This window comes from Fundulus heteroclitus, chromosome 10 (genome assembly GCF_011125445.2).
Source record: "Fundulus heteroclitus isolate FHET01 chromosome 10, MU-UCD_Fhet_4.1, whole genome shotgun sequence".
Taxonomy (NCBI): Eukaryota; Metazoa; Chordata; class Actinopteri; order Cyprinodontiformes; family Fundulidae; genus Fundulus; species Fundulus heteroclitus.
Window position 1 is genome coordinate 5174781 of NC_046370.1, and position 14466 is coordinate 5189246.

The 14466-nt window shown below is 40.1% G+C and overlaps 2 protein-coding genes across 3 annotated transcripts in view; one reads left to right on the top strand and one right to left on the bottom strand.

The window, feature by feature from the left end:
* LOC118564337 (attractin-like protein 1) overlaps positions 1-3925 on the bottom strand; it is a 62593-nt gene extending 58668 nt beyond the window's left edge. For both annotated transcript variants that reach the window (XM_036141822.1, XM_036141821.1), the window contains exon 1: positions 2775-3925. In XM_036141822.1, the coding sequence (XP_035997715.1) occupies positions 2775-3025 (251 nt within the window). In that variant the 5' untranslated portion in view covers positions 3026-3925. The remainder of the gene's footprint in view (positions 1-2774) is intronic.
* Positions 3926-11636: 7711 nt separating this feature from the next.
* Positions 11637-14466, top strand: part of afap1l2 (actin filament associated protein 1-like 2) — a 67115-nt gene continuing 64285 nt past the window's right edge. The window contains exon 1 of the mRNA XM_012881242.3: positions 11637-11827. Within this exon, the coding sequence (XP_012736696.2) occupies positions 11812-11827 (16 nt within the window). The 5' untranslated portion in view covers positions 11637-11811. The remainder of the gene's footprint in view (positions 11828-14466) is intronic.

The following is a 14466-nucleotide window of genomic DNA, read 5'->3' on the forward strand; positions in this document are numbered from 1 at the left end:
CATCTATCTCACGGCTCAGTCACACTGGACCATAAAAAAGTTAATGCACTAAGCAAAGACAAAGTGCAAAGACTAAAAATCATAAAGAGCGTAAAAATGACCACAGGCTGCTGGCTACCCAAACAAGCTGTTGAAAGAAGCCACTTCCTTCACTGCAAAAGGGGAACTAAAACTAAGTAAAATTGTCTTGAAATGAGTGTATTTGTCCTTGATTTGAGCAGGTAAATAAGATGATCTGCCAATGGAATGAGTATTTTTACCCCTAACATAAGATAATTAGATATACTACACTTGAAATAACATGATGGAGATGAATTGCTCCTATTTTAAGTGCAACCATCTTATTCCATTGGCAAATCATATTATTTACCTGCTCAGATCAAGGACAAATACACTCATTTCTAGAAAAATTTACTTACTTTTAGTTCCCTTTTTGCAGTGTTTGATTACAAAAGGAAAACCTTCATTTAGCAAAGCATACTTTCTATGCTTAGGTAAATGGAAAATGCTTTCTCATGGGCTTAGTATAGAAAACGGAGCCAATGTCGGCTTTGACGCTGCAACAAGATACAGAAACATGTTGCTCTGAAGCCACATGTGGCTTTTTAAGCTCCTTTACTCAGTTACTTTATAACTTCTGAAGAAACATTATATAGACTGAGCAGTATTTCTAAAAAAAAAAAAAGTAATATTTTTGAAAGGTCACACAGGTTTCTCCTCCAGGATGGCCCTGCATTTAGCTCCATTGATGTTCCCGTCAACTCTGACAGGGTTCTCATTTCCATGATGCTTTTAAGTTCAGTAATGAGTTATTTTGGTTCAAGGTACAATATCAGGAAAACATGCACTGCTACCGCGCCGATGACGTTACTGATTACCTTGCATTTTTCTGACACTTTTGTTTCTATTTTACCCATCGCTGCAATTCCCTCCTTCCTTTTTCTATGAGCTTTAGCGTCTCACCCACTAAAATGCAGCCCTGGAGCACAATTGAGGGAAGTTACAGACCATCTCCCTGGCCAAAGAACACCACTGGCTTGCAGCGTGACATCCATCCAAATATTGCATTCATAGCAGTATGTTGCAACTGTGCAAATATTACTTATGCTTCGATCAAACTACACTAATTAAAACGGTTATTCTTATGGTAGTTGGTTACACTGGATTTTATTACGGGGCATCAGCGTGAAACAGGTTTCCCTTTCCGTCTACAGCTCAATTATAGTTTGTGTTGACGTGGTAGCTAAATTCCCAAAGTAATGCATTGAAGTTTGGGGGCCGAAACGAACAGCGGTGAGCCTTAAATGAAGATTTGAAGGATGATACGGCACACTGTGCTGGTTTTTAAATCAAGTGTGTGTTGTGAATGTGACGGACATCTCAGATCTGCTGACTTTTTGCCCCACAACTCGCTGTTTCAGCAAGCGGTCCAGTCCACAAAGAAGGATCTACACCAGGGGACGCCGACCTTTTAGAAGTTGAGAGCTGCTTCGTTGGTACCGTGTCATACGAAGGCCTGCTCACCTAGGAGGACTAGGAGGAGTCAGAGCTCACCTTAACTTCTGTTAGTCTATAAATCCCTGAATGGTTTAGCACCTAAATACATCAAACACTTGTTATCATTGCATCAACCCTCCAGACAGCTCAGGTCGTCTGGCTGCAGCCTGCTCTGCAGAACCAGAACTAAACACGGAGGAGCAGCATTTAGTTCCTATGCTCCACTGATCTGGAACAAACTTCCAGGAAACTAAAAGTGCTGAAAGCCTGAGTTCCTTTAAATCAAGATTAAAAAACACATTTGTTAAGGATTGCCTTCGGCTGTTCTAGTTATACTGTTTTACTGAAACATCATTAGTTCAACTTTGTAAGGCAAGGCAAATTTATTTATATAGCACAATTCAGTACAAAGACAATGCAAAGTGCTTTACATGATTAAAATATAGCAAAATAAAACAGAATAAAAGCAAGTAGGAATAAAATGCAAATAGAAAATAGAACAAAAAAGTGGTGATTCAGTTTAAGTAGTCCAACTGTTTTTAATATTTGCTTGTAGTTTCTACTCTCCCATGTTTTATTTTGTTTCTACGTTTTATTCCAACGTGCTTTCATCCTCTTTTATTTTCCTATATTTTAATCACGTAAAGCACTTTGCGTTGTCTTTGTACTGAAATGTGCTATACAAATAAGTTTTTTCTCGCCTTGCCTTGGCACGTTTTTAATGCATTTATCATCTATGTATGATTAAAAACGAAGAGCAACTAAATAAAATAAGTGGTGAAGGTTCTCAGTCATCCAGGTCATGGTCATTCCAAAAAAAGTAAAAAAAACAAAGCAACTGGACTTGTTTTCCGTAGTTGATGACGTTTCGCTTCCTCTCCAGGAATCTTTGTCAATTCAAAAAGTCTGGAGTAATGTGCAGTACCAAGCTTTATACTACTGCACAAAAACATTACAAGGCCTTTGTTTACTCCAGACTTTTTGAATTGACAAAGCTTCCTGGAGAGGAAGTGAAACGTCTTCAACTACAGAAAACAAGTCCAGTTGCTTTGTTTTTTACTTTTTTTTTTGGAATAAATAAAACGTTTTAGATGCAGCTCACTGGAGGGTTGAGACCACTGCATGTGGTCCTTGAGGGGCCACCGGGAGCCCGCGGGCCCCACGTTGGTGACCCTCTGATCCACACAGATGCTGTGTCTCATCACACGCTGCTCACCCCCACGCCTCCCTGCGGGGATGACCCAGAGAAAAAGCGTTTTTTTTTTCCGGCCACTTACTTGAACCTCCCCTGGCAGTGCTGGCAGTGATCCCCGACCCAGCCTCGCTCGCAGACGCAGGAGCCATTGATGCATTTGCCCGAGTTGCAGCTCTTGTCGCAGGACTTCGCCGGGGAGGCGTGCGTCAGCAGCACGAAGGAAAACAAGGCGTACGCCACCAGATATTTGCCGACTCCCCTCGGCTCGCTCCTCGAAGCTAGCCTCGGCCCGAGCAGGAACAGTCTAGGGTTACATTTGCCTCCGGGCTCCATGGTTCTCCTTCCTTGCTCCCCTCCACCAGGTCGAGCAGAGCGGGGCCTTCTCCGGTGGGAGGAAGCCTCGGCTCCTCAGGACGCTTCGGCTACAACAAAGAGGTCCAGCATATTCGTGGAGCGGTGGGCACGCAAGATTAACACTGGGGGGGGAAAAAAGAGTCTAAGATTAATTGCGAAGCGTGTCCACCGCAGGCATAGATTCACAAGTCGGAGGAGTTCCCTTCGCCAGACCTCTTCCTCTTCAAAGATTCCCCAAAACGAAACAGCTTGTTGTCCTCATCGGCTCAACCAAAACAGTTTGTTAGCCCACGTTGCTAATTCACAATTGGACGTGTTTTTTCGGCTTCACGGCGTTGATTTAGGACCATTCTCTCCCAAATGCCATCTCCGCAGCCATTTTAATGCGTTTACAATCCTTCCCCCCCCGAGATCGGGTCGGCTCCACTTGGCTTTCTGGGCTTCAACCGGATCCCTCACCCTTCCCAAACGATCCCATATTACAAGCCAAAAGTGCCAGTGGCGCTGTTGTAGTAGCCCCGAGTCAGAGAGCGGGGTTGCCGCAGTGGATGAGCTGTGATGTGGGAACCGGATGGCTATTCCTGCCCCTCTAACTGCTGCTGGAGGAGGAGGAGGAGGAGGAGGGGGCTGTATTTTCAGCGAACACTTCTGCTATTCTTTATCCGAGCGGTCGGTTCCAACTGCGGCTCCGGGTTTCCTCAAGCGTGGCTTTCTGTCACACTAACGTCTGTTGTTGTCGCCTTCGTATTCCAGCTGGAGGGGAAGAAAAAACAAAACAAAAAAAACATGTCTTGTTCCTCTCGGAGCATGACAACAGGCAACGAAGCGAAGCTAGCGCAGCGCGAGAGCTCCCCAGGTTGGAGAAAACTAAACACAGCACGCGCATGCGCGTTGCAAACAAGCTTCCCTTAAAGGTACAGTGTTGGCCAATGCGACATTGAGTAGGTCAAGGACTTCCAGCTATGGAAGTCTACTCCCGCCCTTGTTATATTAACAAATATTATTATTATTATTCAAGGATATATTCACATATATAATTTAATCATCTTTATTGCACAGTGGGGCAGTAGGTAGCACTGTTGTAGCAAGAAGGTTCGGGGTTCAAATCCAACCCTCGGTCTTTCTGCATGGAGTTTGCATGTTCTCCCTGTGCATGCGTGGGTTCTCTCCGGGTACTCCGGCTTCCTCTCACAGTCAGTGGCGGTTCTTGACCAAATTTACCAGGGGGGCCAAGGTGGGAGCCAGTGTTTTTTCACAGGGGCACAGAACAAAAAAAAAAAAATTGAAAGCAATAAAATGGCAATATTTAACTGTGTAATAATATTAAGTGAGCCACTTGTGGCTCTGGAACTGCAGGTTTCAGACCCCTGATCTAGCAGTTGAAAACTTTGCCCCCTGCTCAATACGGCTAAAGCTAAACGTGAAACATCTTAAGTTTTAAATTATTTTTAGAGTAAAGCTGTATAGGTAAAAAAATAATATTGGTCAAAGTGACCAATCAGTTATGGTTTCTTTGCCATTGCAAATAATTATGAGAAGTTTATTTAACATCATGCTTTTAGTACAGAGGCCACAACAGGGGCCAGGGCCATGTCTACAGGGGCTTGGGCCCCTGTTGGCCCCTGCTCACAGTCCAAAAACATGACTGTTAGGTTAATTGGCTTCTCTAAATTGTCCTTAGGTGTGAGTGTGTGCGTGAATGTTTTTTTTTTTTGGCCTCTTTGTCTCTGTGTTGACCTGCGACAGACTGGCGACCTGTCCAGGGTGTACACTGCCTCTTCCACAGTGAACGCTGGAGATAGGCACCGGCAACCCCCGCGACCCCATGAAGGATTAAGCGGGTCAGAAAATGGATGGATGTTTCCAGTAGAGCCCAAAAATGATTTGCAGACTAAATAACATTCATGTAATAAAGCAAACGTGCAAAACCCTTTTTAAGTGTGAGATAGACAGTTGCTTACACATCCCTTTCCAACAACAACAAAAATCTGACAACTTTATTCCTTTAACTTGAATATTGCATGCTTAGTTTATTGTTTAAATGTCAAAATACATTTTTGGTGATTTTGTCCCATGAACACTTTTAACTTGATGATGTTAGACACCCCTGATTTGTACTTTCAACTTCTTACACATTACTACTCAACCTTGTGTATGCTGGTGAAGATTCTCAGTCATCCAGGTCATGGTCATTCCAAGAACAAGTAAAACACAAAGCAACTGGACTTGTTATTCGTAGTAGAAGACGTTTCACTTCCTCTCCAGGAAGTAATGTGGAGTAACAAGCTTTATACCATTGCCAAACAAAGGCCTTGTAATGGCTTAGATTACATGCAAATTCAACCGAAACAGGTCCACCCCTTAGTAATGGGCGGTCGTTAAAGACATTAAGCAGCAGATTGAACCGAAACTGGTCCACTCCTCTGTAACGAGGAGTCGTTAGGGTTCACTACACCTTGTGTAGTGAACATAAATTGTGATTAAAAGTACAAAACGTGGAAAAATATGTTGCTATTAGTTTGCATTGCTAGTAGCAGTTACCTGGTCACTAGGTAAAAGCAATTAGCAAGTCCGACTGCTTTTCAAACGTGGAACTGGAACATAGTCAGGTTTTATCTGATCTCAATCCAAAATCCCAGTTCCTATTTCAGAGCAAAATTTAACACAGCACTCGTACCCACGAGTGCTTGTTCCTGGTTCCACCCGATTTTAGCAAAGGGAGGCCTCCAAATGTTCTTCACTGGACTTTCCTTTTGACAAGCTTCTGATGATCTTTTCTGACCGTCAGTGCTTAGAGATAACATAATTGGGTTATGTCTATTCAGCTTGAAGAAAATTGTGCCTAAATGAACAACTGAAAGCAGCCAAAGTATCACCAGCAGAAGCTGTACCACAGTTTGAGAACCATTACTTTAGGACACCTGAATTTTTACAGGAACAATTTAGTGACACTCTTTTCTTCTTAATTCAACACAGAACCCTTGTCAAGGGGGTACCAACTACAAAGAGAAGACTAAACACTGCAGCATTCAGTAGTAGTTATATGATAAAGCAGTAGCAAATAAAATGAAAGTGTTTTGTTATTAAGCTTTTTACCAGTGGTATTATTTTCATATCTGTGAGAACCAGAAGGGAAATACAATGAAATTTGCAGTTTTAAAAAAGTTAAAAAAAAAAATCTATTTGCTGGATGGTTTTACATTGGAGTTAGAGTTCCCTTGTAGTCTGTTCAACTGCTACAACACACAAATGTGAAAACAACCTGAAGACATATGTTGTGGCCCAGCTTTGACATCTCCAAAAAATCCACAAGGGCCACAGATGCACCTTGGACGAGTAATTTACGCAGGCAAAAATAAATCCATTTTCCAGGTAAAGTAGGTTAGTTTGTGGTTTATTTCTCTTTTGCAAGCAAGCAAACAGAAATTGAGAAACATTTTCCTCCGTGCTTCTCTTGCGCTGGTAAAAAACCATACGCCCACCCAGATGCATGCTGGTCCTACCACTGACAGCCTATTAATACACTTAATCCACCCAAATTGCTCATAACTAACCAGAAGCAAAGAAAACTAAATAACCAACACATAATCTCAAAACAAATATCAAACAATAAAGTAAAATAAATAACCTTAACTAGATTATAGACAAAAAATACAAATTTAATTAATAACAAAAATAATTGGCTTCTACAACATAATTTTAATACCCCTGTCAAGACCACAGAGCTTTAAGTAAATAGTGTAATCTCCAGTTAAGTCGTTGTAGCTATGGTGTCCCTCAGGGTTTCATCTTAGGACCACTCCTAACTATCCTCCATATCAAAAATGTTGTCACCCGTCGTTATTTTTGCATCGATGATGATATCATCTTCACACCCAACGGTTTTATATGTGGGGGATTTAAAACTACTTTTAACCTCAGAGAAACAAAACTAATGACAAACATGGCCACTTTTCATAATTTAAAATGTGAGTTTTCTGTTCTTTTTTATTTACCATAAAGTACTTTTGATTATCTTGTGTATTGACAAACAAACTTGCCTTTGTCTTCTAATGAAACTCTTTTCTGCTTTCTGTTATGTCTCCTAATCAGATATCGGTGAAAAACGACAAAAGGAAACAGATTTCTGTTTATGGGCAAGAGAATGGGCATATCTTGGGCATTTCACCAGTCTATCATATAATTAATAATTATAATGTTTTTTAAAAAAAAAAAAATTAAGGTTCTTCTCAAAGGTTGCATCCTTTGAAAATTCTTTATAATGAAGTTTTATGATTGAATATCACTGTCATGGTTGTGTTGGATGGTCTAACTTGTCCTTCCACGGGCTGAGGCACTAATTTATTTGAAGTCCAGTCCACAAGAGCTACTATCTTGCAACTTTCAGATGCTTCTCCTCTCCAACACCCCCGAAACAAATAATTGGCCCTTTTACCGAGCTTCTGCAGAGCTGAATGGCGTGCTGATGGGGATATTTAGGTATTTGTGTTGGAGAAGGGATGCATCCAAAAGTTGCAGGATAGAAGCTCTCAAGAATCTTTATCGTCACCATGTGTTACCATGGTTGAATGTGTTTTAGACAGACACCAGCTCAGGATATACAAATAAAGACAGTTGATTCCGCTGAACAAACACACTTCCTGAGAAACTGAAATCGTGCAAATAGTCTTTTGGGTCTGCTAAGACTTGTGCAGAGTCCAAAAAGTCAGAGGACCTGAAGACTGGACTTTGGCTGTGTGTTGCGTCCAGGACACTCTTGTAAAATACATTTAATGTATTATTACTTTTCCCCCTTAGTTAAATAAAACAAAAATGTGCAGTTTAACAGCAGTTTCTCTATTCCACCTGCAGATGGCAGTGTTGCACGGTAGCGCGAAGGACGCGCTCTCACCTCATGAAGCAAAAACACATTTGATGAGAAAAAGAAAAACAGGCTCCTTTTTTTTCAAATTAGTATACAAATAATCATATCTAAGAAATACATTATTTAATAACAAAAAGATTCCTAAATCTGGAAAAGTACTTTACATTTTACAAAGACAGTATAATGGGGAGCTTTATTCAGACCAGACATTTGAGTTGATTATTTAAATATCTTTTCATCATAGGAGATTTAATTCAGGTATCTAAATAGTAATCTTCTTCAGGGTGATCATATTTTTATAGTTAGACTTCAAGGTGTCAGATCACGATATTTCGAAATCCAAAGAGCCGCTGTTTATTTTCAGAACGGACTGATGTTAACCTGACCGCACCTAGACTAAAAACAATTTCTCCACGCTGTGATTTAACACTCCCCATCTTGAGCCACTGTAGAGCCTGCTGGCATTTAGTCAGGTACACGCACCGCCATGGTTCAGAAAAGGGGGAACCATTTTCACAAGGTGTCTTAAACCAGAAGCCTAGTATCTACATTATTGGTCTAAATGTTATAAAGGGAAAAAGGATGGGCTGCAGGAATCAATGGGTTCCTCTTTATTGGGGGGAAATCCCCAGGCAAAAAGCACATGGTTTGAGCTACATTTAACAATAACGCCAACAAAGATGGAAAGTCTCTGTTCAGAGGAATAAGAAGGCATTATGTGTCTCTGCGTATGTTTGGAAACATGGGGTCGAGCCTCGCGTTAAACAGGGTTCTGTGTTATTCAGGAGTTGACCTTTTTCACCTGTGATTCACAGCGGAGGAATTCTCTTCATCGGAGTTCAGAGTCTGAACTTTTGACAGCCTTGTACACCTCAACTGTCTGCGTCCGTCGTGTTTCAGCTCTCGGCTTACGTGTTTTGTGTTTTTTTTCTCACCTACTCACAATTCAATTGCAGAAATTTCCCTAAATAGTCATTTATGAGAGCAGACCTTAAAGGTTCCAACCCAGACGGAGTTCTCCATGGGTTTGCACAAAAGGAATTCCCCTGCTGGATTAACAGGACCGCTCTTCAGCAGTGGGCTCACAGACAAAGAGAGCGTAGGCAAGAAAGGCCAGACCACCCTGGTTTTACTCCGTGCTGAGAACATCATCCTGCCTGACTCACATTTGCCTTTCACTCAAGCCTTTAAGGAAAGGAGTAGAAGAAAGAAAAAAACCCTGACATCATCTGCGGACCTGTCTGAAGAAAGGTGAAATCTACTGGGAGCGAAGTTCAAGGCCGAGACTTCAATGAACACAGCAAAGTTAAAAGAAAAATCTGTGCGTTGCCAAGCTGTACAGAAAAGTCCAGATGGAGTCATATGATTCTTGACCACTGGCAACTGGAGACAGTCAATGAGACTCAGCAAAAACTAGGCTGGTGTATGACATACATGGTGTGTGTTACTGATCCTGACTGTGGTTCAACAGATAGCAAAAGATATGAAGGTGTTGTGTCTTTTTCCACACTCCTCCTCAATGACTTCCTCTTTTCTTGTTAACGAGAGTCTTTTCTTGTTCACCCACTTCCTTGACACTCGAGACTCTTGAGACCACTGCTTTTAATGATGAATTAAGCACTGTGGAAAAGGCTGCTGACAACATTTATTGTCTATAGTTTCACGTCGGGTCTCTTTGGGAAAGAAAGGTGCCATCTGGACACAAATTTCTGCTCCTTTTTGAATGTGTGGGCCTTTTTCTTCTTATCTGGGCTTTGTTTGTCTTCAACGCTGCCATTCCCTCTTTCTTGAAACATGTCCGGATGGTCTGTCTCCAACATAACCTCAGCAGTTGAGGGTGTTTATCCTCACCTGAAAGAGAAACATTTTCATTGGAAGTAACTCCTGTCCTTAAGTCATTAACCAGCATTGGATTACATCATATCATCAGATCCATGCGTGTGTGGCCTGTGCTTTGGGGTGTGACTTCTGCATTTGAAACATGAACCTATGCATAACATAACATGATCATCCTTGTCTGAGCTGCTAAGATTAAAAAGTTAACTACATGGCATATTCTAGAACGCACATGCCCACTCCCTCCTCATATCCAGGCAGCATTGACTGCCTTGTAAAAAAAAAAAGAAAAAAAAAAAAGTAAAGTTAAACACTGGGATCCATGTCATGCGTTTTAATCATCCGCTGGTTTGTGTTGTGTTGCTTGACATTCCTCTCATACCTCCACCCGGTCACGGTTCTCCCACAGGAGTGCTGCCGGACTGTTGAGGAAATTCACTTTTCTGTGGTACACAAAAAAAAGGTTTGGACTTTTCCTTAAAGATAAATATATTGGTTTTTTTCATTATAGTGTGTCACTGACTGTCCCCATGAAACAGATGCTCCATTTCTTATGTTTGCAACACTTAAAAGAACCAGCTTCTCCTAACTTTTTTCTGAAAAGAAAAAAAACTCAGTTTGGTGAAAACAAATATGTGTTGAAAATTTAAGCCACAAGCCAAAATGGTTCTATAGGAATTGATCAAAAACACTTTAGATGCACTGTAGCTTGTCATCTATAGAACATGTCATGGTCATTTTTTATATATCAAACTGCTATAGTCTGCTTTAAAGCTGCTAAAAGTCCCACATAATTTGCATAGTCAACCCTGAGCAAATCTGCACCCTTACAGATTCCATCTGTTTTTACTTTACCATGACATCAAAACAAGTTTTTTTTCTTAAATCATAAAACAGATTTTCGAAAGCTATATTCAATTTCACAAGTCACTTTGAGGCCTGATGATGACATGTAGAAGCAAGAAATCAGTTAAACAGAACCAGTATGACAACATGAAGCAGGTTTAAAAATCAAGGAAGAGACAGAGCAAATATGGCGTCTGTCCCTTTAACAACTCATTACCAGGTGACACATAAAACACTATACCAACTCTTTTTACAAACACCTTCTACCTAAGGCCAGTATTTCAGTTAGCTGGAGGTGCAAAAAAATATAGAAAAAAAGCACAGTAGTTGGTTTGTCATGTGTTCAGTTACAGCTTAACAAAACAGGGCAGAAAAATCATATTTATATGAGCAAGCACATTCAAAGTTCCAGCTTCTGGGAACAACTTTGTACAGCTACACTGCTTTATTATGGTTGTCATTACTTGTACATTTTCCAATAGCATGGGTGTAGTTGTAATTTATTATATGACAAAAATGACAGCAACAGTTGACGCTAGACATGTTCATAAAAATACTCTTTAGAGGTCTGAATGCTAAATGAATGTGGTGCCAAAGTTGCTATGTTAGCAACACTGCATGTTTGGTATTACAGCCCCCTGTGATTATTGGGTGTGCCTTTTGTGATGTCATCACCAAAGCATATGTGGCTGTGTGTTTTATTAAACAAAAATGTTGTATTTGACAAATCCTGTGAAGGGAGTCAATACCCTGCTGTACTTTCACCAAAGTATGTATTTCTTGAAAAAAAAACAAAAACTAATTCAACACAGCAGGGTTCCCTTTAACCTAGTTTTATTTTATGGTTAGACGCTCTTTAACCTCTGATTTATTTATAAATGAACACTGTTGATCAAATTCTGTCAAAAACCTGAACGACTCCGCTGAGGGTCTCTGCAGTGAGATAAAGCTTCTTTTTTTTCTGTCTGGATGGGGCAAACTGGGTGGAGGAGGAGGAGGAGGAGGAGGAGGAGGTGCGGCACAGAAGAAGTTAGAGGGAAGCGTCTCAGCAGCAGTCAGCGTTCAGTTCAGTCAGTCAGCGCTGCGTCGGATCAGCTCCCGGAGGTTTCGGGTCCCATCTTCACCCTGAAACCTTTCGGATTTTCTGTTCCTTTTTTTTTTTTCTTATTTTGTTGCATGTAAGGAGCAAAACCGGGGAGGAAAGTGCAAAAGTTTCTGAATGGAGAAGCACAAAGGTAGGTTTTTGTTTTTGTTTGTGTTTTTTGGAGCAAGCATGCGCTGCTGACTGGCCGTGTAGAGCCGAGGCGAGGACAAACATTTCTCATGAACTCTAAAGAAGCGGCTGTGGTCGACTGTTGTGGTAGATTTACATAAGCAACAACGCTGGTATGTGATCATTTTAGTGCATTTGGTAAAAAATAAATAAAATAGAAGCATAAGAGCAGTTTTAACGATGTCCCACACCTGCATATTAAGGTGTTTTCAGGTGTGATGAGTGGGTTTTAGTGGACTTGTCTGTTTAGGGTTAGCTGTTTTGTGTAGATATTCCATATCCCTCATCTTGAGGTTAAAAGTTAATTTACTTGTATTTCAGGAACTTCACTCCGCTAGTTAGACCAGGGGTGTCCTGCAACTTTTAGAGATGTCCATTGTCCTACACGCTGAATGAAGCAGAGGCGCATCGAAAAGTTGCAGGACACCGGGGCGGGCACCAGGACTGGAGTTTAAAACCATGTAAAATATTCATAAAAATGTAAAAATAAATATTTTAGAACTTGTTTTTGACTTTCAGTTTAATTTTATAGTAAATAGGAGCACAGATGTTTCCAGTTTGAGCGCACCTATTCATTTCATTGGACCTAAATAGGAAATTGTCTTTCAATAAAGCTATCTATCTATCTATCTATCTATCTATCTATCTATCTATCTATCTATCTATCTATCTATCTATCTATCTATCTATCTATCTATCTATCTATCTATATATATATATATATATATATATATATATATATATATATATATATATATACTGATTTACAAATCTATTTTGTATTGATGAATTTTTATTTTCGTAAGGGTAAAAATAAAAAAATCACCCTAATATAATTTTTGATATGTTTGATAAAAATTCTCTTTCCCAAGGAGTACTTTAAACTTGATGTTGTTCCCCCGTATGGGAAAAGGTTTAGACACCACTGAGTCAGACATTTTCTTTCTTTAGTTCTACAGACTAAACAGTAACTAGTAACAAATAGTAACTCTATTTACTAATTAGTGGCATTTTTATCGAACTAGCAGGGTGTCCTATTAGTAAGTCAAAATATCACACTAGTAGCGCACAATTAAGGCTGTTGACCATCAGTAAACAGCTAAACCTAATCAGTGGGAGACTTTATGATGCTATTTAACTAGTTGTCATTAAATACCTTACTATATTAACTGTTTGACCTAAAGTCGTACACATTCACTATTGACCCTTATAATTACATTCTACTCAACCAGTATTCTATAAAGTTTCAACCAGTCAGTTAGTAAACCATAACTAGCCTTTATGATTGCAGTAATGGCACAAAAATCTTTGTGATGGCCAAGTTGATGATAAGAAGAAAGTAGTTGTTGATTCTGTTTTACTGGTAAACTAATTATCATTAAGACCAAAAAAGCTTTAACTGGTCAACTAGTGTACATTTTAGGCTGTAGTTGTCAACTAGTTAAATTGTCATGTCAGACTAGTAAGTGCACACATCTAAGGGTGACCAGTGAACTAGGAGGCAGAATTAGTTTCAACTAGTAAACATGTAGAGGTTTATTTAATAACTAGTCAACTAGCATGACATGTTCATTAACTGAATTTGTCTATTCATCAACTAGTTTGTAAAAAAAAAAAAAAAAAAGCTAGTGGAACTAGTGTAGCTGTTGGGTCTGTTAGGAGGAATTCTATTTCTATGGCTTAGATAAAAATACCATAGGCTATTTTAGTTATTTATTTATTTGGTATATTTATTTTGGTAATTTTACTGGTCACTTTAGTTTATTCTTTGTCAGTATTTATTAAAGGAGAAGTCCGGTCAAAATCAGAATTCAAACTGCTGAAAGTACTTTAAATATAAAACTACTACATACTGTGCAAAAAATTATATGTTTTTTTAATTATGAATAATTTTCATTTAATCATGTTTATGTGGAGGAATCCATCTTGGTCAAGAATAGTACTGTCACCTCCCATTTTTTGTCGTCACTCGGCGGACCCTCAGTTGAGCAAGTTTCAACGCTCTGTTTGTCACGGCGCACTATTTTCCAACATGGTGACGACTGGTGCTCTGTACGAAGCAGAGAGTGATGAAGTACTAAGTGACAGTGATGAGAGCTCCGTGGAGCTATCATCATCTGATAGCGATATGGATTTTTTTAGAAGAGTTTCTTGACAGAAACCGGACTTTTGACGGAATCCAGCGTACCTATTTCCAGTGCAAACTCAGTCGGGTCCTACAGTATATATGTATACACGCGTGTGTGTGTGTGTGTGTGTGTGTGTGTGTGTGTGTGTGTGTGTGTGTGTGTGTGTGTGTGTGTGTGTGTGTGTGTGCGCGCGCTCCGCCGCAGCACGGCTTTTTCGGCGCTGCAGCGGAGCGCACACACACACAGCGGAGGAGAGATCGCTGAAGTGACTTAAGTTATACATTTGCCCTCTAGTAAAAAGGGCAGGTGGTCATTATTGTATAAATATTAAAATATAAGAGCGTTCCAGCACATGCTGGGGCGGAGGGATACCACATCACATGTGGTATCCCTCCGCCCCTCTGCTCGGTGACCATCCCCGCAAATTCTAAATAAAAAATTCTAAAATAAAAAATAACTTACCGAAAATCCT